The 26,824-nt window shown below is 42.7% G+C and overlaps 1 protein-coding gene across 7 annotated transcripts in view; it reads left to right on the top strand.

Annotated features, from left to right (window-relative positions):
* Positions 1–26,824, top strand: part of Nek11 (NIMA related kinase 11) — a 221,282-nt gene that overhangs the window by 36,329 nt on the left and 158,129 nt on the right. For 5 of the 7 annotated variants that reach the window (XM_076917996.1, XM_076917994.1, XM_076917995.1 and 2 more), the window contains exons 3-4: positions 11,744–11,909; positions 24,857–24,975. In XM_076917996.1, the coding sequence (XP_076774111.1) occupies positions 11,744–11,909; positions 24,857–24,975 (285 nt within the window). Of the gene's footprint in view, positions 1–11,743; positions 11,910–24,402; positions 24,506–24,856; positions 24,976–26,824 lie in introns of those variants that run through there. The other 2 variants (XM_076917998.1, XM_076918000.1) reach the window with 2 other exon arrangements.

Below are 26,824 nucleotides of genomic sequence, written 5' to 3'. Positions count from 1 at the left end.
TTTTGTTTTTGGTTTTTTTTTGTTTTTTTTCTTTAATGCTGAGGAGGGGAAGAGAGTGGGTGACAAGAGTTTGTTCTTTAAAACATGTTTTAGATTCCTTAGTCATTAGACACCTAGGAACTCATGACTAAAGCAGGGAAAAAAAATTTTACCTATAGAGACAAAAATGTCTTCTTTAGAGCCAGTGATTGGTTATAAGAGTATGTGCTACGCCGGGCGGTGGTGGCGCACGCCTTTAATCCCAGCACTTGGGAGGCAGAGGCAGGCGGATTTCTGAGTTCGAGGCCAGCCTGGTCTACCGAGTGAGTTCCAGGACAGCCAAACCCTGTCTCGAAAAAACCAAAAAAAAAAAAAAAAGAGTATGTGCTGCCTCTGCTGAGACCATCCTTAAGACTGTAGGTGACTCACTTAATGGGTCAGGACCTTCCTGGCTGGAGGTACTGTCATTGCCTGATCTCCCAGTGACATGCTTACCTTTAAAATGAAGCAGAAACATAATAATCCCCAAATTGGAAAAGAGATGGAATAAGGGTACAGGCTTAGGAAAACTGGGTGACCTTGCACTTACGTTGGGCAAGATGACTGCAGTGGGTATCACCATCTCTGCCACATGGTGAAGTGGCTGAGTGGGCTGTGCCTACTGCCATTCACCTCTGTTTTTCTTTGTTTGTGTTAATGTTATTGTCAACTCCCATGTTATGTCTGCTTCTAGGAAAGTGCTATTCCAGTATGTATCTTTAAAAAGCATATTTGTAAAATAAATTTACATTTTCTGATTGATCCCTTTCTCTAAGGGTCACTGTGGGCTCATGTGGAAGACCTGTGACTTATAGGACCTTTGATCCTAGTGCCTGGGGTCCTGTTCATTTTGATCATTCAGCCATCAGCAGATGCTATTGGAACAGCCAGTGCGTGTGAGGGATTGTTGGCATGAACAAAATATGACAATCGTCAGCCAGAGAAAGACAAAGACTAAATGTGGACATAAATGATGTTAGAGTTCTGTGGTGGAGTGGAGGGAAAAGTGAGGAATGTGCAGGTCTAGTTTCATTCAAGCACACGGATGCTTCCAGGAATGGAGAATCCTATGGCAAGATGTATGATCCTGGCCTTTGAGCACCTACAGTCTATTGAGGAATGTCTCTGTGCTAACCAAGGATGTAAGCAGACCTTGTCACAAACAGTGAGGTGTATGAGGGGGTCACAGACACAAGGGGACCCTAGCTTACACTTACAAGAGTTGAGAAAGGCTTTGATCTGAAAGCTTTTCTCAGTGCCTCAATACAAATGAATGTAGAGTCGCCACCAAGGATACCCACTGGGCATCAGCCCCATCTCTAGCTAGGACACATTTTGTTTTTATTTTTCTTATCTGTAAAGACTGAAAAAAAAGTCACTGAATTTATGAGTAGTGATTTTTTTAATTAGGCAATACACATCTTCAGGATTCCCACTCCTAAAAGTTCTATTTACTCTGTGCTCCTTAAAAATGAAAAACAACATGTAAAATGTGTTGTAGTGCCTGCCAGCCTTGGAAATGTAATCTAGACCAGACTCACAAATAGTGAAATTGCCACAGAAAAATGTCTGCAGTAGTTCTTTCTTGCTTCTTACTTGTACTGTTATTTGCTTTATCCATTCATCTCTCTGTCTATCAATGATCCATCTGTCCATCTGCCTAATCATCTACCTATCCCCATCTATCCATTTATTTGTCATCCTACTGTCTATAATCTATCTCTGTCATCTATTATCTATCTATCTATCAACTGTTTGTCTATCTACCTATCATCTATCTAACTATCTATCATCTATCTGCATATCTGTCTGCCTGTCTATCTATCTATCATCTACCTATCAATTATCAATCAATCATATATATGTATTATCTATCTGTTTGTCTATCTATTATCTATCTTTGTGACACTTGATTTCACTTGTCTAGGAATCAGTATGTCATTAGCCAGTTGGCAACTTAATTAATTAATTAATTAATTAATTAATTTTGGTTTCTCTGCATAGCTCTGGATGTCCTGGAACTCACTCTGTAGACCAGGCTGGCCTTGAACTCAGAAATTTATTTTATGTATATGAGTATGTCATTGCTCTCTTCAGGCACACCAGAAAAGGCCTTAGATCTTATTACAGATGGTTATGAGCCACCATGTAGTTGCTGTGAATTGAACTCAGGATCTCTGGAAGAGCAGTCGGTACTCTTAACCACTGAGCCATCTCTCCAGCCCTAGTTGGCAACTTATAAAAGAAAGCATTCAATTGGGGGCTTGCTTACAGTTTCAAAGAATGAGTCCATGACCATCATGATGGGGAATGTGCAGGCAGGCAGGCATGCTGAAGCAATAGCTGAGAATGTACATCCTAGTCCACAGGTGGCAGGAGAGAGAGAGAGAGAGAGAGAGAGAGAGAGAGAGAGAGAGAGAGAGAGAGAGAGAGAGAGGCACAAGCAAGCAACTCCCATGGGCTTTTCAAACCTGGAAGCCCACACCTACTGCCATACCTCCTAATCATTCTGCAAACAGTTCCACTAACTAGGAACCAGGTATTCAAATACATGAGCCTATAGGGGCCATTCTCATTCAAACACCACACAGTTTAACTCTGAAATGTTCTCTGCAGTTTCAGGCCTTGAGTGTGGTCCCCAGCTTATAGCACTAGTTTGAAGGCTGCTGGGTCTTTGAGCGGTGGTGGGCCTTGGCTGGTAGAAGTAGGTCCCTCTGAAGCCTATACCTCCTGTTCTGACATGTTCTTTGTGAACTGCCACTCAGCCTCCTGCTTCTCCCACTAGTGACAGGGCCACTCACCCTTCCCCCCATACAGACTGAATCCTTCTGAAACTATGAGACAGAAAGGACCCTCTCCCTCCCTTAAGTTGTTTCTGTCAGTCAGGGCACAGCAGTGCGGAGTTAACTGACGTAGCCACCATCTTTAGGAATATGGACACGATAGAGCAAATGTAAAGCAGAGGCAGTTCCTTTATTTTTATCTTTGTGAGAGTGGAGTTGAGGTCCTGTCTGTGTCTTCAGAACATATAACACACTCTGCACAAATACTCAGCCTGCACTGGCAATGCCTGCAGTTCTGGGTCTCTGTTGTTCTGTCAGGATAGAAGGTTAGGGGACATTCATACTTTCAGAAGTAGTCCTGTTGTGTGAATGGTTCTGGGGAGATACGAACGAATGTCTGTTCACCTCAGATAGGACAACAATGACAGACCAAAACAGTGTTTTTACTTAGGTCTAGTTGGGTGAGTCAGTAGGTTTTTGGGTGTGACTCAAAGGTGGCTGCATCACTGAAAAATCCACCTTGATATAGGTAAAGACTGGTGCACTCACGAGCGCTCCATCCCTAGAGCTCCCTGTACAGCTGCAGGAGGGCCCCTAGAGTGAACATCTTCCCCCAGCAATGGTTCACTGCTCATTTTGATCTTGGGGAGGGACCTTAGGAGTTTAGCAGCTTTCTGAGCTGTGCTGAGTGTCTCATCAGCTACTTCAGTCTGGTAAGTCTCCCTCCTTCCTCCAGGAGGAGTGAATCAACTTGGAGGAAAAGTTGCAACCAGGTAACCAGGGAGTGGTGGGAGGTGGTGGATTAAGACCAGCTTCCCAGCTCTGTCCTGCGGAGCAGAACTCCTACCTAGTTCATGGTTATCACTGACTGTATTGTCACAAAGCCTAGCCACTGATGTTTGTGTTGGTAACTATCTTGATGAGGAACTCCTTCCCTTCTACAACTCACCTTTTTGTGTTTCTGCCACTCTCTTACACTGACTACTCGCACACAAACCCTTTGTCTCAGGACCTGCTTTCAGGATTGCCCACAGGAAGAGCCCTCTAGAGCACAGTAGCGCTTCCTGGGGATTTGCCTGAGGGTTTGCCTCACTCTTATTCTTAAAACATGCTGGAGTCTCGGGCTCTTTTGGATGGAAGTTGGATGGAGATATGTAGGGAGAAAGGAAGGACCATTACCTGATGGCTTTACATGTCTCTTAAGAGGTTTTGTCACTTGAGAGTCCTTGACGGGTACATTCTTTATCATAGCCCCTCTTCCCAGAACTCAGGGATCACAGGTGAGAAGGGGCAGGGAGACTGTAAGAGCCAGAGGTAGTGAACAATTCCAACGAAACAGTGTTTTCTGGGTGCAGTGGGACAGCTGCACATATAAACTCACAGCAGTTGAGACAGTGTGCACAACATCTGTGTGAGCTTAAGCCAGACAAAAATCCCAGCCCGGAGGGAGGAAGTTGCCACAAAGTCCCACCTCTAGCTGAGGAGCATTGGTAATTGACAGTTGCCAGGAATGGAGAGAATAATTTTTTCTAAGGATATGTTCCCCAGTAGGTTGACTACATACCCAAGAGTATATGGGCAGCACAAATCAGACTCAGTGGGTTTTAAAATGTGAGGGCACAAACTGGGGTAGGTATGGGATGGTGGTAGGTATGGGATGGTGGTAGGTATGGGATGGTGGTAGGTATGGGATGGTGGTAGGTATGGGATGGTGGTAGGTATGGGATGGTGGTAACTCTGGGGTGGTGGTAGGTATGGGATGGTGGTGGGTATGGGATGGTGGTAGGTATGGGATGGTGGTAACTCTGGGGTGGTGGTAGGTATGGGATGGTGGTGGGTATGGGATGGTGGTAGGTATGGGATGGTGGTAGGTATGGGATGGTGGTAACTCTGGGGTGGTGGTAGGTATGGGATGGTGGTAGGTATGGGATGGTGGTAGGTATGGGATGGTGGTAGGTATGGGATGGTGGTAACTCTGGGGTGGTGGTAGGTATGGGATGGTGGTAGGTATGGGATGGTGGTAGGTATGGGATGGTGGTAGGTATGGGATGGTGGTAGGTATGGGATGGTGGTAGGTATGGGATGGTGGTAACTCTGGGGTGGTGGTAGGTATGGGATGGTGGTGGGTATGGGAGGAGTTAGGGGAGGAGAGTGAATATGATCAAAATATACTAAATGAAATTATTACAGAATTAAAACTATTTTTAAAAAGAAATAGTGTAATATCTCCTCTCAGCAAAAAGCCCTGTCCACAACACTTTAATATTATTTGATGTATTAAGTAGTTTTGTTTTAAAAGCTATATGCTATTGACTCTCATACCCTATTCGAAGACTAAAATTACAGTCATTCCTCTACTGAGTATTGATTTGTTTTGGGAAAATAGCAAAGAGTGATAACTTTACTTTTTGCTTTGTAGGATTTACTTGGGGGGAAAATGATTCAGCCAGTTGTTTAGAACTTTGTTTGTATAAAAGTCAGGATCCTGGCACTTGAGTCTAAAGATTTTCCTTTTCTTTCTCCATGATGGTTAGGGTTCTCAGTCTCATTCCCAGTTCCTCTGTAGGTTTACCATGAAGTTGACGAGGACTGTATATTTGCTTACCATGTGCTTGGAAGGCAGAAGCTTTACCTTTTCCACATTCGTGTCCCAACACACAGCATGGTGTTCACCACATAGAGGGTAGTCACTAGACAGCGAGGTGACAGAAGTGTGAAACATTCTACCTTAAGGTCTCTCTGGGATTAGCAGCCTGGGATCTTGCATGGACCCTGGAGTCTTATGTCAGCAGCCTGTTCCTCAGCTCTGTCTGCTGTCCTTGCTTTATACCATAATGACATTGGAGCCCCTGACAGACTAAGAACCCTACTACAAGCTTGTGATGAAAGGAATATACAGGAAGAAGCAGAATCCCAGTCCCTAAATGAGTGGAGATCAAAATTAAATTGTTAAAAAGCAAAAGTCGGCTCATGTTTCTGCCATGTGATGATGACCCAGTAAGGGATTTTGTCTTTTTATCTATCTAAGGGCATTAAATAAACTTTTTTTTTTTAACTCATCAAAGGAAGAAAAGCATCAGCAATAAAATTGTTTATATGATTTTCCCCATTCTGGAATTTTCCCTCCAGATTTAAGTATCTTGATGTTTTGACTTTTCATTAAAAAAAAAAATCAGTGTAGTAGCTAAAATTATCCATCTCTGCCATTGTTTATACCTCTATACTTACTAAAGTTAGATGTCATTTTAAAGGAGATGAGGTATTATTAAAACAAGAGGTCAATGCTGTTGTGATACTCCTACTTAGTAGGAGAGCAACAGTGAGGCTTAAACTTCTCTTAGAAGAGTCTAAGTTTCAAGAAAAAGAAGAAAGTGAGTTAAGCCTCTGCGGCTCAGTTCTCACCACCTCAGGTGTAAAGGGTAATAGGTAGCTCTCAGCAGTTGTCGAAGGATGGGGAGCAGGGCAGAGGTCCCAGCACCAGCGATGATGTTGCCGAACGGCTACAGCAAGAGGAGAGCCCTGCCCACCACATATGTAAGTTTTCATATGGCTCAGCCCCATGTTGAAAGTGCAGGTGAGCACAGCTAATTTAAGAGCATGCACCATCCATCAGTGTTGTCTGACTTAGGAGCTGCTGTGAGGGGTGTGTATGTGTGTGTGTGTGTGGGGGGGGTGCATAGGGATTGTCTGTCTGTGCTTGGTACCTGGAGAAGGCTGGATTAACAGCCCAGGGAACTGCTTCAATGTAAGGAAGCTGTCTAGATGCAGGGTTGCTGCAATGACAGGTATGTGCCACTGTGATGGCTCAAGCAACCAGAGGAGGCAAATGGAGGCCCTCCTATTTAAGACCAGCATATAAAATATGCCTTAAAATAGTCGAGACAGGGCTATCTTAAAATTCTTCTTTACTAAACATTTAAATGCTGAATTTTAAGAATGTAAACAAAGCCCCAAACTTTTTGTTTAGTTAAATTTAAAATCTATTTTCTGTGATTTTGTCTTCCTAGTCCTGATGCCAGAAGACTGCAGATGCTCTATCCTAACTTCAAAGCATTTGTGGTGGTTTGAATACGCTTGGCCCATAGGGAGTGGTCCTGTTAGGAGGTGTGGCCTTGTTGAAGTAGGTGTGGCCTTGTTGGAGATGGGTCACTGTGGGGGTGGACTTTGAGACCCTCCTCCTAGCTGTCCATGAGACAGTCTGTTTCTGGCTTCCTTTGGATGAAGATATAGAACTCTCAGCTTCTCTAGCCCCATGCCTGCCTGGATGCTGCCATGCTTTCTGCCATGATGATAATGGACCGAACTGCTCAATCTGTAAGCTAACCCCGATTAAATGATGTCCTTTATAAGAGCTGCCTTGCTCAGTGTTTCTTCACAGCAATGAAAACCCTAACTAAGACAGAATCCATCTCAATTTAAGGGGTTATAAGCACATATTTATACTGTATACACACACACACACATCTTTTTGGTTTAATATCTGCTTTCCCCAGCTCCCACATGGAAAAGACTAGGACTACAGAGTGCTCATGTGCTGGCACGGTTGGTGGGCATTTACCGCTGTGTGCAGGTGGATGCTGAGTGCTAACTCATAAGGGAAATGATCCTAGTTCTCTCTAAGATTGTTGGAAAGCTATCTGGTTGCATTCACTGTCCTGCAGGCCTCTCTTGAGACATTGGTATTTAGGTGAGGCTCACACAGGATCCTGGATAATCGAGAGCTCTTTGGAGCACATGTGTTTACATACCACTTGAAGGCCCTTCTACAGTTGAACACAGAAGATGTGGGTTTCTGCACTTTGCTTTGTCTTAGAAAGAATGTGCAGACCTTCTGCTCTGAGCCCTCTTGGAATTCTAAATGTTGTTTCTTCTCTGGTACTGGCTTCCAGCATCTTGGCTGCTTCCAAGGACTCAGAAGTACTCCATTTCCTTTCTGTTTCTTGACCCTGTCACATCTCTCTGGTCCAGAGTACCTTTCTCTCTTCTGAGGGCAGGGACAGCTCACCCATAGGCCAAGAATTCCTCCAGATTCCGTCCTTGGAAGGACCAAAGAGCTGAGTTAAAATGTTTGTAGTGGTTCTCTCTTGGACCTGAAGCACTGTCTGCGTCTGGTTGAACAGGGAGATTGTGGAAGAACACACAGACATTTGGGGGAGAATAATGTATGATGAATCTCTTAAATATGCCATCTATCTGTCTTGTTTATAGAACAGTAGGCTAATTTTTAAGGAAAACAAATTGCCGACAGTTATCCCAAATTTCAAAAATCACTTTCCAAAGTTTGTCAGTTTACTACAAACTTCAGAAAACAACATGCCACTCAGGCAGGAGAAGAGGGGTTTGCAAAAATAATCTGGGTCTTCAGAGACAGCTCTCCTTTCTACTGTCATAGTTTCCCCCAAACAGTCAAGGCTTTGGTAAAATAAGTATCTGTCATGTTATGTAGGAAGTGGTGACAGGCTGAAATCCACTGAGCAAGTGATAAGCTGCCCTTGCCTTGGCAAGCCTCCAGGCTGTCTTCGGTGGATATGGTTCTTACATTGATATGCCACAAGAGTTCCTTCTTTTGGTTCAGTGACCTGCTTTTAGGCAAGGAAGGCAGAATGTGCCTGTGTCCCCTACAGACAGTGTGGTAGACACCAGCTATCTTAATAGGCCCAGCTTCATCTGCTAAGCTATGGACATATGCAGTCTTATGCTTTATCATTGAGTGGTCAGACAGGGGCTGGGCACAACACTGTGGAAAATTTCATACTGTATTGTGTAGTGGTTGATGCTTGTCTGGAAAATAAGCATGTTCAAGCTTTTTATAGCACATGTTCCTTCACAGCAAGAGAGCCATTGCAAGTCTGTGTAAGGCTTTTATATTATTATACTTAACCACTGTTACTTTTACAGCTGCATGCCAGCCAGAGCATGGTAAATTACCGAAAGCACTATGAAGATGTCATTAAACTGCCTGCTGCCGTGCACCCTTTAGAGGCTAGAGAAGAAAATGTGTCTTTATATGTCATTCTTTTTTTATTTTGGGCGTATTAACACTCTGTGGTACCACTTATGAAAACAGGCCTGTCCCTGTCCCCCTCCCCTGAAAAAAGTCTTAATAAAATAGGTTTTCTATAGATTGTTACCCACCATGTATTCCTCTAGAATCGACTTCATTCTCAAGGAATGAGTCCAACAGGTCTTTAGCATCTAATGAAGCCAGTGTGCGCACACTTGTTAGGGAAGAGAACTACATGTTTATAAATGATTTGTAAAATTACAACACTCTGAAAGACTCCTGTAACTAGAGAATAGAGCCCAACGCCCGTGCATGTCTTGGAGAGAGCCTTGCACCTGCCACAATCCATGTGTTCTTTGTGGGAGCTGACAATTCCCTGTTGGTTTTTGTTTGGGGATGAGATGAGCTTAAAAATCAATGGATTAAGGAGAACCTTTAAAATGAACATGCTAAAATGCTTACATTGTAAGAAAATTGTATTCTCAATGTTGTTTGTCTAAGAATAGAAGGATTTCATTTTCAGAGTTTGGAGAAGAAACATATGACTTGTGTGTGTGTGTGTGTGTGTTTGTGTGTGTTTGTGCACATGTGCATGTGCATGTGTGTATTGGTCCAGAAGAGAAGTCAGGTTTAATCCTCTAATTCTAAAGGATGAGGGAATTTTCTCATTTTCATATTTATACTTTCAACTTGCAGAGCAGAATATGTGACTTAGAATTTTCATTTCATATGTGTGTGCAGGTGTGTGTGTGTCCATCCATGCAAGTGTGTAAGGAGGTCAGAGGTTGGCATGGTGATGTCATTCTCAATCACTTCTCCATCTTCCTTTTTGAGATACGGGTTTTCACTGGATTTAGAATTTACTGATTAGCTAGACCGGCTGGCTCACGTGAGCCCCTGTGGACCCTTCGTCCACTGTATTCAGATTACCCATGACATTTAGGGATCCACCCTCAGGTCCTCATGCCTGTGCAGCTGATACTAAGTAGCTTTCACCCCACCCCTGATTCCTGATGCTACTGCAAACATTTAAACCACTCCCAGGAGCACAGGCTAGTGTGCTGACTGCATTCTCAAAGCTCCCAAGCCTCAAGTCTGACTGAGGAGCCGGGTTTAACATTACCAGAGACAACTGCTGCTCTTTCACAGCTCTACGGCTGGAGAGAAAGGTTTGTCCTAGTGAATGAAAGGCTTGTGGCACACATTTGAAAGAGTGGTAGGAGCCTTCCTGTTCAGTATAATTGAGGTTGGTAGTTAGTTGTATAGAGTAAACAATTAGTAATTGGGATGACATTCATTGAGATAAAAAAACATTTAGCATCTCCAACCTTATTATGCATTGTCAAAATCTAAAAGCCTTTGGTTAGATTCCCCTTTGTCTTTTTCACACACACACACACACACACACACACACACACACACACACACACTTTTCCAGGTTTATCTTCTACGAAGATACTTAGAAATCTTGAGTTCAGAGTAGAGTTGTACAAGCTTACCACACTAGGACAGGAAAAGTACTTTTGCTGCTTGTCATTGTCAACTTTTTTGGTAAGCCTTTGGTTTATTTTTTTTCTAGCAAGGGTAAACTGATACTCATCTTCGTCAGTTTATATCATACATAAATTCATATGGTGGGCACAATGGTATAAACAGTTCTGGGATTAGACCCAGTGATTTGGGTAAGCATGTCTCCCAAACAGAAGGCCAGAAGTGCATGGGCACACCAGAGAGTCTGCCAGCCTTGGGCACTCCAGATGGCAAGGACAGAGTGAACACCTGTTAGACATGACTGGAGTCTGCCGGCAGACTAGGAATTTGTGTACAGGCTTTAATTAAGAGTTTCTACTAATATGCCAAGGTAGCGACTCTTAATAGTTTTTGCAAAGTGTTTTCTAGCAGGAGTCCTACAGAACTTGCCTTAATGAGCAGCCAGGCTCCCTGGCAATCAGAGGCATCTGTCTGCACAGCGTAATTGGCGTGCTAAAGTGCTGGCCCCAGGCGATCTAGTTTACAGTGTGGTGCTATAATTGGTTTGCTCATCAGACTATTTTTTTTTCTTGGACAGGGAGAGGTAGTGTTTTGGTCCACTCTTCATGATGCTATCATACTTTTTTTTAAATTAATGGTTTGGAGAGTTAATGAGCTCCTCCATTTACCCACGATAGAGATTCTAAGTATCTCTATCCATTCAATGTTTTCAGCTAAAACTTTGGTCTTCCTAAATCCTGCCAGCAACAGAGCATGGTGTGCCAAGGACAGTGAGGAGAGGAGAGAAAGATATTATGCATATGGACTGACATCCAATTGATAGGTTTGGGAGCGTTTTAGAGCAGAGGGAGTGAGAGTGAATGAGAGTGGGGAGAGAGAGAGAGAGACCCAGACACACACACATAGCCCTCCCCCCCACATGGAGACAGAGATAGAGACATAGACAGAGAGACAGAGAGATTCTGTACACCACAGAGTGAGATGCAGAAAGGGAGTGGAGGAAGGAGGACGTGGAAGTCAGGCAGAAATAGAAAAGTCGTGATGAGTGTAGCTGGGCAGGTGCAGACAAAATGGATCATACAGAGATGGAAACAGATACTGTGAAAGAAACAGAATGTCTTATGGGATGGAGGGGAGCACTCCACAGTAGTGCTCCAGGATCCATGTCTGCCCTTATAATTTTCATAGAGGGCACAATGTGGTATTACCCACAGGCTGTAGAACACTGTACTGGTGGGACAGGAAGGGGTCCAGGGCCTCAGAACCATAGCAAGCAGAACTAGACCCTTGAGCAGCTGATTACCTGGGTGTGGTGAGGGGGTTCTGTACTCACTCAGTCACTCACCCAAAATTGTGAAACATACTTCTCAACTCTTGATGCCTTTCTTTTTCTTTTTTTTTTCTTTTCTTCCTTTGCTTTTTCCCCTTTTTTTTTTTTTTCCTGCAGAAAGGTACTGAAGGAAATCTCTGTTGGAGAATTAAATCCAAATGAAACTGTGCAGGCCAGTGTGGAAGCCCAGCTCCTCTCCAAGCTAAACCATCCGGCCATTGTCAGATTCCACGCAAGCTTCGTGGAGCAGGATACTTTTTGCATTATCACGGAATACTGTGAGGTGAGACTCTCCTGTCTCGGAAATATTTGTAAAAATCTGTTGCATGATAAAAATTTTACATAAAAGGACATCTTAAAAGCCTCGTTATCAAAGAGCTAGTTGAATTAAAAAGGCCTGGGGTCTCATGTCTGATAGCTAAGAGTAATCTCTAAGTAACTGACAAAACTCATTCCTAGTATTTATTTCTCTTCCTTTGGCAAATCAGTCACAGTGGATATATTTTAAGAAGGAATGCCTGTAAGGGAATGCTTTTACATATATGGGGGGCCATCTATGCCCAAATCTCCTATGATAACATATGAATGCTTAGACATCTATCTAGACAGTAGAGGCAAAGTCTCTCCTATGTTTTGACTTGTGAATTATGGCTTCAAGTACATGCAGTTTTCTTGGCTCTTCTCTGTTCACTCGAAGTAATAGCTTTGTGCTTTACTGAGTCTGAAAGGAGCATAAAGCATAGAAAGCTGAGAGAGGAGAGGATGGACAACAGGAACTGGTCTGGATCTGTGCGTTTACAGCTCAGAGGTTAGGTATAGGGTGGGCGAGCGTCATATCTGTATTGGGCAGAGCATAATAGAAGCTGACATGCTTCAGGTTCTGCCTAGGTGATCTGGGAGCTAGGCTACCCAAACGCTTTTAAGGGGATTAGAAGCTGAGAGAGCAAAACCCCAGAGAAAGTATGTTGGGAAGAAAGAAGTCTTTTTGGAGCAGAAGACACGCTTGTTTGGCTAAGAGACTTTGGACATCCAGATGGAAGCTGAGGGTGCCATATGATTGGGAGGCAGGAGGGGGAGTAGATATTGTTCCCAACACACCATGCAGCGGCTGGAGAGATGGCTGAGGTTAAGAGCACTGGCTGCTCTTCCAAAGGTCCTGAGTTCAATCCTCAGTAACCACGTGGGTGGATCACAACCATCTGTAATGGGATCTGATGTCTTCTTCTGGCCCATAGGCATACATGCAGGCAGAACTCTGTATATATAATAAATAAATCTTTAAAAAAAGAAGAAGAAAAGAAAAAAGAAAAAACACCATTGTAGCTTTACGCATTTGCTGTGCCCACTAAGAAACTACTAGTCAAATTCATCTGAATGAACTTGGAATATTCTAAACTTGACCTTTCTTCTTTAAACCACTCTCTTGGCTTACTCCTTTTCTGCTTGGAGGAGAGGGAGTGAGAGACAGAGAGGCAGAGATATAGACAGACAGACAGACAGACAGACACACACACACACACACACACACACACACACACACACACACACGAGAGAGAGAGGTGGGGGAGGGAGAGAGTTGGTAGTGATGAAAATCAGTTACTTAGTAACTTTTTTGCCTAATGGGTTAAGAGTCAGTAAGAGGATGAGTGTAGGGCGGGCACATTGAACAGTGTATGGGAAGTGGTGGATATTTGGATATGTAGCTCTAACCTATCTGTTATCACTTAATTTCTCTTCTTTAGCTCGTTTAGTTGGAAAGCCTTCACTTTTAAAAAATAATTGATGGTTACTCCATATGATGATTTATTTTCCTCACTGATGATTTTGGCTCACTCGTCTTATGCAATTCATACTGCTCCCAAATTCACTATGTAGCCATAGCTGACCCAGAACTCCTGATGTCCCTGCCTCCATCTCCCGAGAGCTGAGATTGTAGGTGTGGGCACATATTTTTATTATATATTTTATTTACATTTCAGATGTGATCTCCTTTACCCATTTCCCCCCCCACCCAGGAACTCCCTATCCCATCCCCCCTCCTTCTGCTTCTATGAGGATGTGCCCTCACCCCACCCCCACTCCCACCTCCCCACCCTCAAATTCCCCCACACTGGGGTATCCAGCCTTCATAGGACCAAGGACCTCCTCTCCCACCTATGCCTGACAAGGCCATTCTCCCCTACATATACAGCTGAGCACATGGGTTCCTCCTCATGTGCTCCCAGGCTGGTGGTTTAGACCCTGGAAGCTCTGGTTGGTTGGTATTGTTGCTCTCCCCATGGGTCCACAAACCCTTTCAGCTCCTTCAGTCTTCTCTCTAACTCCTCCATTGGGAACCCCATGATGAGTTCAATGGTTGGCTGTGAGCATCTGCCACTGTACATGTCAGACTCTGAGACAGCTATATCAGGCTCTTGTCAGCATGCACTTCCTGGCATCCACATCAATGTCTGCCTTTGGTGATTGCACATGGGATGGATACCCAGGTAGATACTCCAGCTGGCCCCTCCTTCGGTTTTTGTCCTGCACTGCACTGTCTCCACATTCTTAAAGATGTTTTCCTTAGCTTAAAACATTTTAAATGGAGGTCAGCATTGCTCAGTAGGGGACGCTGGGAAAGTGAGCTTGCCTGTACTTCTGCCTTCTGCTGCTGTCCCCTCTACTCCCCATGGCATTTTTCTCTGAAGTTCAGTTGGTGAGATTAAGCAACTGCTCTAACTTTCTCTTCACAGGTTAATTTTGATTTTTTCTTACATTTTACTGTAATTTTGAGCTTCCAGACAGCTTGTAAGACTAGGACAGTGATCTCCTCCATCTTCTTCTCATAGACTTCCCAGGTTTATTGCTAGCCACATCCAAGGTTTCCTTTGCTATTTCCTTTTTCCATTTCTATACTCTATCCAGCCTTTTCCTGAACATCTCAAGAACAAACCTGCCATAGTTTGCATCCTGAACTACATGAAAGTCTCTCAAAGGCCCATATGCTGCAGAGGCCTAAGTACCAGCTTGTTTATTGGAAAGTGGTGGAAACTCTAGAAAGTGGGGCCTTGGGACTCTGGTGTCATTCCTTTGAGTGCTGGCCTCCTCCTCACCTGGTCCTCCTTAGCTTCCTACCCTCCCCAGGGTATGAGGAACTTCTGTCAGCCATGTGATTCCCACCAGAATGATCTGCCTCACCACAGCCCCCAAAGCAATAGAGGCAGCTGACTACTGACTGGAACCTCTGAAACCATGAGTTAAAATGAATCTTTCCTGCTTTTAAGTCGATTTTCTCAGGCATTTTGTCACAGCAACAGAAAGCTAACACGAAGTTCCAGGTCAGATGATCCCTGGTCTCAAACGACTACTGTATCCTCTAAGATCAAGGGCCCTTTCTTTCCTAACCACAGTGAAGTGATATAAAGTCAAGAAATCAGCGCCGGAACAATGTGGGTGTGTAGGCCACCGGTTCTCAAGTGTAATCTGGCATCTGCAGCAGCGGCTTCTCTTGGTAACTTGGTGGAAATGCAGAGTCCTGGCCTAAAGCCCAGCCACGATGAATCAGTCGTTATGGGGGTGGGGTTCGGCCATCTGTGTTTTGACAAGCTCGCCAGGTGAGTCTGAAACACGCTGAAGTTTGAGAACCACCCATCTAATTCACAATCTTGAGTCAAATTTGCTCATGTGTTCCAATTATGTCCTTAGAAAGGGCATTTCTATAAAAATGGCTTTTGTCAGGCAGGATCCAGTGCGGGATCATCTGTGTTAAGTTTTAAATGATTTTTTTTTTCCATAGACCAAGCGGCTCTCTTGGGAGGGGTTGTTGCCATGGTAATGGCTGCCAGCTGCACTGAACAGCTGTTGGGCTTCCAGGGGTCTATGGGCCCTGAGCTGTCAGGCTGCCTCTTCCCAGGCTCCTGAGAAATGATGTGTGCATATTATTCCCTCCTTGTTAGCAGAGATGTTTCTCATCTTCAGATGCAAATTCACTCTTAACTCACTCAGGCCTGATGCTATCCTTTTCTTAACTGAGCTAAAATTACTGATATAGGATATACATGTAGCCAAGCCTTGATCTCCTGAGAATGTTGTCACCACTGTGGTAGCTCCTCTTTTATCACCATGTTCCCTTTTGTGAATTTTTCTTTGGGACCTTTTATGTCTGTAATATATTCATGCGTCCCTGGTATGTCTCTATCTGCTGCTCAACCCACTGGGTGTCTCAGATTATGTGTGAAAAGTGAACAACTAGGGGCTGAGGAGATGGCTCAGTCAGTAAGGAGCCTGCTACACAAGAATGGGGACCACAGTTTGCATCCCCAGAACCCGTGTCAAAATCTAGGTATGGTGCATGGGGAGATGGGGACAGGTGGATATAGGTAGAGACCCAGAGCTGGCCGGTCTAGTTAATCAATGAACTCTGGGCTCAGTGACAGCCTCTGTCTCGAAACATGAGGTGGGCTGATTGAGGACAAATACCTGGCACACCCACACTATAATGCCTATTCCTGCTTGTCAACTTGACTACATCTGGAATGAACTATAATCCAGAATAGGAGGGCTCACCTCTGATCCAGATCTTGAGGCTGGAAGACACAGGTTTCTGACCTGGATCTTGGCATGGAGATCATGAGGCATAGTGGCCATGAAAAGCTTAGGCCCAGGCAAGGTAATACAAGACTTTAATCCCAGGAGACTAAGGCAAGGAGACCTCTGAGTTCAAGGTCAGCCTGGGACAAAGCAAGTCCCAGATCTAGGCGTGGTGGTACACACCTCTAATCTGGGCCACACCTTCTGCTGGAGGCCTACATAAGGACATTGGAAGAAGGAAGATTCACTCTTATTTGCGCTTGCACTTACTTGCCAGCACATCTGCTGGAACCTATTTCTACAGAAGACCAGCTGAAACAACTAGCCTTGTGGGACTGAGCAACTACTAGATTCTTGGACTTCCAATTCACAGCTGACCATTGTTGGGGAGTTGGACTACAGACTGTAAGTCATCATGATAAATTCCCTCAATGTAGAAAGACATTCTATATGTTCTGTGACTCTAGAGAACCCTGACTAATATACACATGTACACACACACACACACACACATACACACATGCACCCACATACACGTGATGCACACTATACACACTATATATACACACTATATATGCACATAATAAATACAAAGCATCCACCACTTGGTATTGTAGTACTATAATCCCAGGATGAAGAAAGCAAAGACAGGAAGACCACAAGTTCAAGGCCAGCCTGAGCTGCAGGACAAGGTGCTGAAGCAGCAGAAGGTTTTGACAGCGGGTGTCTCCTGTTCTCCACACAAGGAGGAAATGGAACTATGTGTCCTCTCTGTCCCTCCTCCACAGTTCATGTCTCATCTTTACTTAGGCCTTCACTTATTCTAATGCTTTTTTTTCTTTACCCCACATCTTCAAGTTCTACCCCGATTCCTGGGCCCTTCATTGCTCCTTCTTCTCTCCCAGTCAAAGGCTTCTTTTTATTAGGAAGGCTGTCTTCTCCCGTATGTAGTGGGAATGCAATGAAATGTTGGAAAGTCCCTGGGAGGAAGTCATTTCTGCCCCCCATGTCCCTAGCTGCCAAAGCCTTTTTATTTTTCATGAAAACTAACATAACATCATATACATTGTCTCAGACTCCAACATGCGAGCAGTTTCTTCATTCATTTTTTTAATCACATCTTAGGTTGAACCATAAAGCTAGCATCTAGGACATTTCTTTTTGAAACATTTCTATTAACTTGTATTAGTCATACAACACAGCAGGTTCATTGTCACATTCCCAGAAACACTTAGAATGGACTCTTTCCCTCTTCCCACCAGTCCGCTTCCTGCTTTCAAAGGTGTTCCTCTACCATTTCTCTATCATTAACTGATTCTCTACCATTTTCTCTGAGCTCCTATCTCATTCTGTCAGACACTGATGATAAAAGAGAAAGATGCTGATGCATCCACCTGACACAGATGTCACATGAACTTGTCCCACTGTACCTGTGCATATCAGTGCACTGCACCAGAGACCTGTGCACTACTGAACTTCAGGTCTTCCATGCGAGTGAGGACAAGCATCCGGGAAACCTGGGCATTGTGTTAATAGATGCAGCAACATTTGAGACAGTAAATCTCTAGGAGAGAGGGGCAGTGGTGGAGAGCATATATGCTCAGAAAGAGCCCTGAGAGTTGGACTGCTCTGTCCTGTTTAGTGATGGCAATAGCTACAATGTCTACATTAGTGTAATGATAGAATGGTCATTCTAGCTCAAAACTGCCTGAGCCCGAGATCCACCTCTGGAAATCTCACTTATTTGGCCAGGGTATTGCAGCTCGGCAACAGGATTTTGAAAATTCTCTTGGGGTGGGTTTTTTTTTTTTTTTTTTTTTTGCAGGGTTTCTCTATGTAGACCAGGCTGGCCTTGAACTCAGAAATCTGCCTGCCTCTGCCTCCCAAGTGCTGGGATTAAAGGTGTGCACCACCACTGCCCAGCTTCTCTTGGTGTTTTTAATGAGCAGCCAGGATTAGGACTGGGGGTTGGGGGAACATTTATTGTCAAAATAGATAGTAAAGTAAAAAATGGTCAGTGTCTGAGAACTCATGAGACCTGAGAGCAGGGGAGTCTGATAACTGTGGGTGTAGCTGATAACCAGGCCTCCTGTGTCATAAAGATCACCCAGCTCCTCCTCCTTGTTCCCTGAGTAGCTGCTTCTATCCCGGTCTTCACATCTCTGTGGAAAGAAAAATATGGCCCCTAACCCACATGAGCTTCCTGTCACCTTGGCAACTCCAGTTTTCATGGCTTATAGATAAACTGATATTCTGTATTATTTATTGGCTCTTTCTGAGCTTGCCAAGAGCCGTTCCTGAGCCTCACCTCTGTGTCAGATGTAGATCTCAGATATAGTTTGGGGTAATGGGGATGATATGGTAACTGCTTTATTTTCCTGTTGCTGGGGACTGAGCCCAAGACCTTACACATGGATGCAGGCACTCTACTCATGAGCCAGATCTTCAGACTAATGCCAACTTTCTTCAATGAATTTGTCTTGAAAGTTAAATGAGACATTTCTATCAAAATAGATTGTGTCACAAGAAGGATGGTTATGAATAGCTTGGGACTGTTGGAACTCTGGTGGGGCTAGCTTATTTGAACTTGAAGTATGGGAAGGATTCTGTCAAGTAGAATTGGGACATTAAAGTTAAAGGAAATAGCACAGAGGTAGAAAAGTTGGAGATGTGATTTAGGAACCAAATACTTCAGCTTTGGCTGTAGCATGTTTGGAGCTGACCACATCCCCTCGCATTAGCCACTGAGGTGTTGCAATACAGTGATGGAGACATGACATTATTTTTATTGAATTGTGTTTCCTTGGTGGCATCTGTATCTATGAAAATTTCCATTTGTTGCAGCACACACATATACACATTCTCTCTCTCTCTCTCTCTCTCTCTCTCTCTCTCTCTCTCTCTCTCTCTCTCTCTCTCCCTCTCCATAACATTTTTGATGAATGTTAACAAGCTCTTTTGCTGCTGTTGAGGGACCTTGGAATGTTCTGGTCTGCTGTTTCTTACGAGCCAGCTGAGGTCCCCTAGTCTTAACATCCCATCCCACCACAGAAGAGATGTTGCGTTACTGGTGCATGGCATCGAGGGCTGCAGGATGCTGGCCTGTCTCATTGTGGATCACTTAGTGAAGATTCTGTTTTCTGGGTTTTTCCGTTGTGATGTTACTATTTTCCCTTCATAACTGAGGAGCATCCTGGGGAAGGTATGTTGAGGTTATGCCATACTCAGTGTCTTCTCAAGCACTCACCCTCTTGAGTTTAGCATCTTTCAGGGAAGTCATCCAGCGACTTTTCTTGGCTGTTGCCTGCTTGCAGCCATGCACTTCCTTTGTTAGCTGGGATTCTTCTGTCAGGAAGAGCTGTTCCCTCTCAGCATTCATGGATTTATTCAAGTGTTTCTTTGTGTCAGTACAGACTCATAGATATTTATTTTATTCTATAAATTATAACCCAATGATAGTGTTATCAATTCTGTGGTTCAGATTGTTCTAACTTTGGCTATTGGATGCTTCTGTGTCTTTTAACATTTTTCCTTTCTTTTATGAGAGGGAGTGAAATTCCCTTTGAGATAGGGTCTACTATGTAGTCCAGGCTGGTCTAGAACTTGTAGTCTTCCTGTCTCAGCTCCCAGGTTCTGGGATTGCAGTCATAATACACTTGTACCACTGTGCCTGGCCTAGAAGTGAATCCTTTCTAAAAAATAAAAATAAAAACAAAAAATAAACAAGTTAACTTAGCACACACAGTATTAGGATTCATCTTGGTGTTTTTGGATAAAATTTATTTTTATTGATTCTCTTCCCTCATCCCTGTCCCCATGCCTCGGAGCCCCGTTTATACCCCATCCTCTATAGTGTCCTTGTGCTTGAATGTCATCACTGTCCTATTTCTAACACTCTCCTTGCCACTGCCAAATTTTTGTCATTTCTAATTAGAAGTGAATCTTTAAAAGATTCATTTATGTGTCTCTATTTATTGATGTGTTTACATACATACTTGTGTGTGTGCATGTGTGTGTACATGCACAAGTCAGAAGAAAGTTTTGGGCATCCTAGTCTATCACTCTGATTACTCTGAGGCAAGGTCTGTTTTCATACCTGGAACTTGCATTTTCTTGGTTCCATTAGAAACTAGCAATCCCAGAAACCTTCCTCACTGTTTCCCCTGGATCTGGAGTTATAGGCATGAATGGGATACGTAGCTTGTCATGTGGACTGGGTGCAGTCCCTGTGACTGCACAGCAAATGTTCTTGACTGCAGAGCTGTCTTTCCAGCCAGCAGTTTTCATTCATCCCATTTTATAACTGAAGATACAGAATCCTGGGTGGAACGACTTTCTGAAAATCGTATGACTGGGTATTACTGATTTGTGGAGGACCATTTGAGAGGATTCTCATTTTCCTAGCTTACACTCACTTATGGACCATATCTCTAAATAGTCTATATGTATATTTTATACACAGGGAAACACATAACTCAATTTGTACACAAATACGTATTTTAATGTAACAATTATTTTTTATTTACTTTCAACAGAAGACTAGACTTAGTAGTCACCTCCATGTTTATCATTTTGCTGTCGGTTGGTAGCTATCCTTCATGGTGTGGGCTCATATCAGATATCCACTCATTGGTCTGTATTCCTAAAAGATGCTGTGATGGAGGCACCTGTCCTCAGAGAGCTTGGTCTCATCTGGACAGTACGTGCCTGGACCTCTTCATTCTGAAATAAATGGTCCTCTCTTAATTCACCCTGTGCCTTTTATATGAATCTAGAGTCTAGTTCATTCAGTTTGAGAAGATAAGTAATATGTCTCATATTTTTATACATCTGACCAATACATTCATGGTATTTATAGTATCAAAATTAAAATATTATCAGACATGGTGATACAAATTTGTAATCCCATCCCTTGGGGCAGGGAATCTCAAGTTTGAAGTCAGCCTGGGCTACAGAGTGAGACTGTCCCCAGACACACCATGAACATTGTTTGCTTTTTGCCTTTCCTTCTTTACCTTGTTTAAAGTCTAACATACTTTGACCCTTTAATATGAAAATTGAAAAGTACCTCTGCTGGTGGTATAAAAATGTCACAAGCTTTCCTTAATTGATTTGAGCAATCTATATACAGGAAAAGAGGAAAGAAGATTGTGTCTCAAGAATGAATTACAGCCACCAATTTTCATTTAAAACTATAATGATTGAGAATTGAAATGAATTTCAGTTAAAAGAAATTAATTCATATGCAGTAATTCATAAACTTAGCAAAACTTAACATTTGAGGCATGGTGTTAGTTGGCTTATGACTTTATATAACTATAAGAGTTAAAATATCAAAATAATTAACATTTTATCAAATAGTTTATTTAAAAACTAATCCAGTGCTTTATAGATTATGAGCATTGTTTATATTGAGATAAAAAAAAACAAGTTCTGCTGCTTTATTTTCTCAGTAGGAAGAACACACTAACTTTATCAGACATTATAGACAACAACAACAAAAAAAGATTCCTGATTAAGCCCCAGGGCTGTCATTGGTGTTATCAATCATAACCAAAAAAATATTTGTCATAAGAGTGGAGGGCATTTTTCAGTATCTATTTAAAATTAGATTATTATTTTGCTTTATTATTATTTTCAAAAATCTACAGCCCATACTATCACTTGGTAGATTAATGGTGTCCTTCACACTACATCCCAATTAGCCAACATTAGACAGACTTTGAAACACTGAGGCCTTGAAGAACTGAAAATCACTCATCTACAGCGTTCTAAGCACCACCTTTGATTGCCAGGGACAAGTTTAAATCCCCAAAGGATTTGATTTAAAAAAAAAAAAATCCATTTTCAAGGCTGTCAACCAAAGGCTTACAACTACTTTGAAAGACTAAAGAGAATCTTCTCGGAAGCCCATAATAGTAAAGTGGAAGTATTCAAAGAACGGACAGACAGAAGGACCCCTTCAAGGCCATAAGGAGTGTGGAATATCAGCCCACCCTACTTCTCCACTTTAAAATGAAAAGACTGTCCCTTATTAACTCACTGAGTTGATATTTCATAATATCAACTTCAAACCTTCATAATGCTCCTTCAAACCTGCCCCATTCTTCAATAAAGAAACTTGTCCTTGCCCTGTCTAGTTACAGGGAACACAGATGGGGACGAATTTGGCTTTCTTTAAGGGGCTGGCCACCAGGAGTTTGACTATGCTCCAGTGAGGATATGGGAGTGGGTCCCAGCAGTGGGGAGGGGGTGGACCTGGAAGGACTGGGAAGTGAGGGTGCTCAAAACTCATAATGTGACATTCTCAAACAATCAATAAAAATATGAAATTAAAAAAAATATTTGCCTGATACACTTCCAAGTCGAGCAAGTAACAGAATCACTGAAGTGGCTTTCTTAAAATGCATAATTTGATTCTGCATGTTAGGATAAGACCAAATAATATGTGTTTTATTTTCATTTTTGTGCATGTGTCTGTATTCATATATATGTGCGTGTGTATAGTCATATGTATATAGACACATGTTGGGGATATGTGTACACAGATATGGGTCCATGTGATTGACATCAGGAGCCTTCCTTTACTGCTTGCCATTTAGTTCACTGAGGGCAACTTAACTTGAAGCTCACTCTTGTCTGCCCACAAGCTTGGTCCAGGGATCTGATTACTGAGCACTGGAATTCCAGGGAGGCTGCAGCAGGCACCTAGCATTTACTTAGGTGCCGAGGATTCAAGTCCTCACACTGACATGCCCAGGGTTTTAGCTACCAATTCATCACCTCAGTCTGAAAATATGTTTTTATCCTGCATCCCAGGTACCTCTGGAGCTGTTCAATGACAACAGTTTGAGAAGCAGTAGTAGGCAGTACCATAAATGGGCCACAGGCTTAAAACATACCCCATCATGGAAACATTCTCCCCAAAGGATAAATATTCCAAAGGCAGAAAGTCCTTGGGAAGAGCAGGGTTGAACAGGAATTCTTTAATAATGATTTTGTAAAAGTCTATGACAGATGTAGGGGACAAGGAGAGAGATCCTCTGTCATTGCACTGCGTTGTTCTGCAAGCTCACTGCAATAGAGTACATTAAACATGGGGAGATGGCAAGCCTCACTGGCAAAGTTGAGAAAACAAAACTTATTGGATGTAATAAGAACATGTGACATTTTATGAAACACATTGGGTTTTGCTTAGATGAAAAGTTGTGAAAAAGAAAGAACTGCTCCCCACACCATTGAGTTAAATCAGGCTGCCCCAGAAGTTTTTCTTTCTTTCTTTGTGAGACTAAAGCACAATGTTCGTCATCATCTGTGGATGACTTGCCCATCTCAGCCACATCCCCAGGACATCATTCCCAGAGTGTTTATTAAAGAACATCGTGGATCCATGGTCACTACGAAACAATAGGACTTCCCCCCCTCAGAGAGAAATTTAAAAATAAGAATCAAAAGATATGAGGAATAACTTAAGACTAAGAGCTTGGGTTTCGTTTTTGGTGTCTTACTTCATGCTAACTCAACAGTCTCTTGTTTCACTCTATAGTAAGAACTGATGATATTTTTTCCTTATGATTCTATCCAGAGAAGGGAGGCTTGTGTAGCTCCTTCTGAGACTTCATTTCAGGCCTCCTGTTTCAGGGCTTGTTTTACTAAGTTATTCCTCAATAGTATAGATATAGATAGTCCCCTGGATGGGAATATAAAGCTGATAACAGAAATAATGTCGTAGATACGGGTTATGTTTTGTCTGAATGGGCTTCTGACATCCTTAGGATGTCACAATGATAGACTACCAAAACCACTGTGTACAGCTTACAGAAATACTGTTGACAGCACAGTTCTCATGCCATGGCGGAACCCCAGGACACACCAGGGTTAGAAAGTAAGCATTGGACAGGCACACATGGAAAAGGACAAGGGAACTAGTCTCTCTTTCTTGTTCTTGCCAAGAATTCTAATTCACTGTCTTTTTTAATTCCAAGAATCTTTGATCTCCTTGGCCTAGAAAATCCAACAAGGAAGGAAGTTTCATCAAGACTGCGTGTGAACACTTGATATGCTTTTGACTTGTTATTTCTTAATTTGGAAAGTTAAAATGCTAAGCAAATATTTGCACAGCGCACTGAAGGGAAATTCAAAACCGACCGTGTTACGAGCATCTAGTCTGCTGACCACATGTTGTTTTGATTACAAGTTCTGTCTCCTGGTTGCCTTGTTGCTTGGAAATACTTTGCTCTGCATTGAGGAGGACCCTGCCGCAGTCTGTGTGTGGCTTTCTTTTCATCTTAGCTCCAATTGGCATGGCAGGTACCTCTTGCCCTGTGCACTGTTGATCCCGTTCTTCACATTCTACAAAGAATTTTTTTCTTTGGTCTGCTGAGAACACATATCAAACAATCTCTAGTCCTTCATTGTTTCAGTGTAAACCGGTGAGGTGTAAGTGTTCTCTCAGAGAATTTGACACTTAGCATTTTGTTTTCTATGGTAATTAAAGTATATTAAGAGATATCATCCTCAGAGTCACATCAGACACTGCCAGGCAAATCGAGACATTCATGGTTGTCAGTTTCTGGCCTTAATTTTAATTACTGTTGAGAAAACTTGGTATTAACATTTTACATGTAAAAGTTATAAAAAGATGATGTTGTTTTGTTTCAGGGCCGAGATCTGGACTATAAAATTCAGGAATATAAGGAAGCTGGAGAAGTCTTTCCTGAAAATCAGATAGTAGAATGGTTTACCCAGTTGTTGCTTGGAGTTGATTATATGCATGAGAGGTACGTACATCTGCTTCTGGGGGAAGGGTATATATATTTTTAACTCTCATGTCTGAACTTGAAAGGTGAATTTTTTGATTGATTTGAAAACAAACACGTCCAGATGATGAATGGCCACAGCCAAACATCGGCAATATTTTATAATAAGATTTTTTTTTTTCTTGAGGAAACTGTAGAACAATTATTTACCCACAGAGTATCTATTTATACCAGTTATGTGTATGTGAGTGCGGTTGTGTGCCTGCCACAGCTTGGGTGTGGAGGACAGCCGGTGGTGTTGGCCTTGTCTGAGCCTGGGCATCTCATTGTGCTCTGCTGAGCATGCCAGGCCAACTGGCCTCTGAGAGTCTCCTGTCTCACCTCTCATCCTGCCAGCAGACCTCTCAGGTTACAACAGGAGCTTCCATATTCAGCTTTTTTTTCCCTTGTGGTAGTTGGAATTTGAACATAGTCCTCATGTTGGCACAGACATCACTGCCCACTGAGCCATGTCTGCAGCTCCCTACTTTTTTTTTTTTTTTTTTTTTTTTTGTAGTTCTAGAAACCAAGCTGGTCTTCGGTGTAGTAGAAACTGTATTGAACTTGGTGCCCTGGTTCTCTATCTAATTATCTCCTGTGACTTAAAGCTGATACTTAGACATCCTCAGCAGGCGAGGACAGATGAATATTCAAATAAAAACTCGGCTTTGATATAAATATTAGCTAATGGTCCAAGTGCATCCTCTGCGTCTCAGTTGTCTGTCATTTTTGTTTACACAATTTGCCTCACCTTACCTTTTAAAACATTGCAAATGTTTTAACAATACATAACACATCTTTTCAGATGTTGAGCTGGTAAACATTTTTAGACCCATCAAATGACACAAATGCATTTGAAGCAATAGAATCTCAAAGGGAGTGGCCAAGGCAGTCTCCCTGCAGGAGTGAGCAGGACACGTGGGGACCGAGTCTTCAGTGAAAGTGATATTTCCAGGTCGCACCAAGGTCTGGCAGTCAGGGGAGTCACTGCTTAAGTGTGTCATCTGTGGTTTCTGATAGCATAAAAACTAATCAGATTCCCTTGCAATTGGCCATGTATCTTCTGAAACACATGCTCGATGACGCAGAGAGTGACTGATTCAGTGTGACTCCCAACAGTCCCTGTAGTGATGTTCTGAGATGATGATGAAATATCACATAATCTCTAATAAACAGCCCAGAGCTGCTGACTGGTGGCTCGTGCGCATGCACACTCATGCTGCTAATATCTCTTTCCTTCCCTTCCTCTCCTCCTCACCCTTTCTGCCTGTCTTTCCTTTCCTCCTGCTCATCAGCAGATTGTTGGCTTATTGCAATAAGGACATAATTATCTGATTGACTTAAGATCCCAAATTTGATCTTTCTATTCTTGTTTTTCAATTTTATTATTTTAGTTTGCATTCTACAGGGTTGCATAAGGCTTTTCCCATGGCAGTATAAAATACACTCTGAGCACATCCCCCCAATATTTTTGAGGTGCTTAAGATTACTTAGTGATAGTTAAAACTAAATGAGTTTAAAAACAACCTCCAAAGGGAGTAGTGCCGCTTCCAGTCTGTCAGTATGTATAGAGTCATTCAACGCGGCTTCACATGTGGGTGCCCCTCAATCTGTGGATCTGAAATTCTAGTCTCGGTGATTCAGATGAAAAGTGATGGTGTCTCTTAATCATTATATCGAGCCAATCATTATAAGCTTCTTATGTATAGAGCAATGCCAATTTTATGTTTTAATAGTTTATTCATCTAATAACAGTAAACTAAACATAAGCCCTAAACTTAGAGAACTGTTTGGTAAGTGGTAAACACTCAGTGCCATGGCTGCAGGGCAG

Source organism: Arvicanthis niloticus, chromosome 21 (genome assembly GCF_011762505.2).
Source record: "Arvicanthis niloticus isolate mArvNil1 chromosome 21, mArvNil1.pat.X, whole genome shotgun sequence".
Classification (NCBI taxonomy): domain Eukaryota; kingdom Metazoa; phylum Chordata; class Mammalia; order Rodentia; family Muridae; genus Arvicanthis; species Arvicanthis niloticus.
Note: the sequence above shows the minus strand (reverse complement) of the source record. Positions and strands in the feature narration are given on the sequence as shown.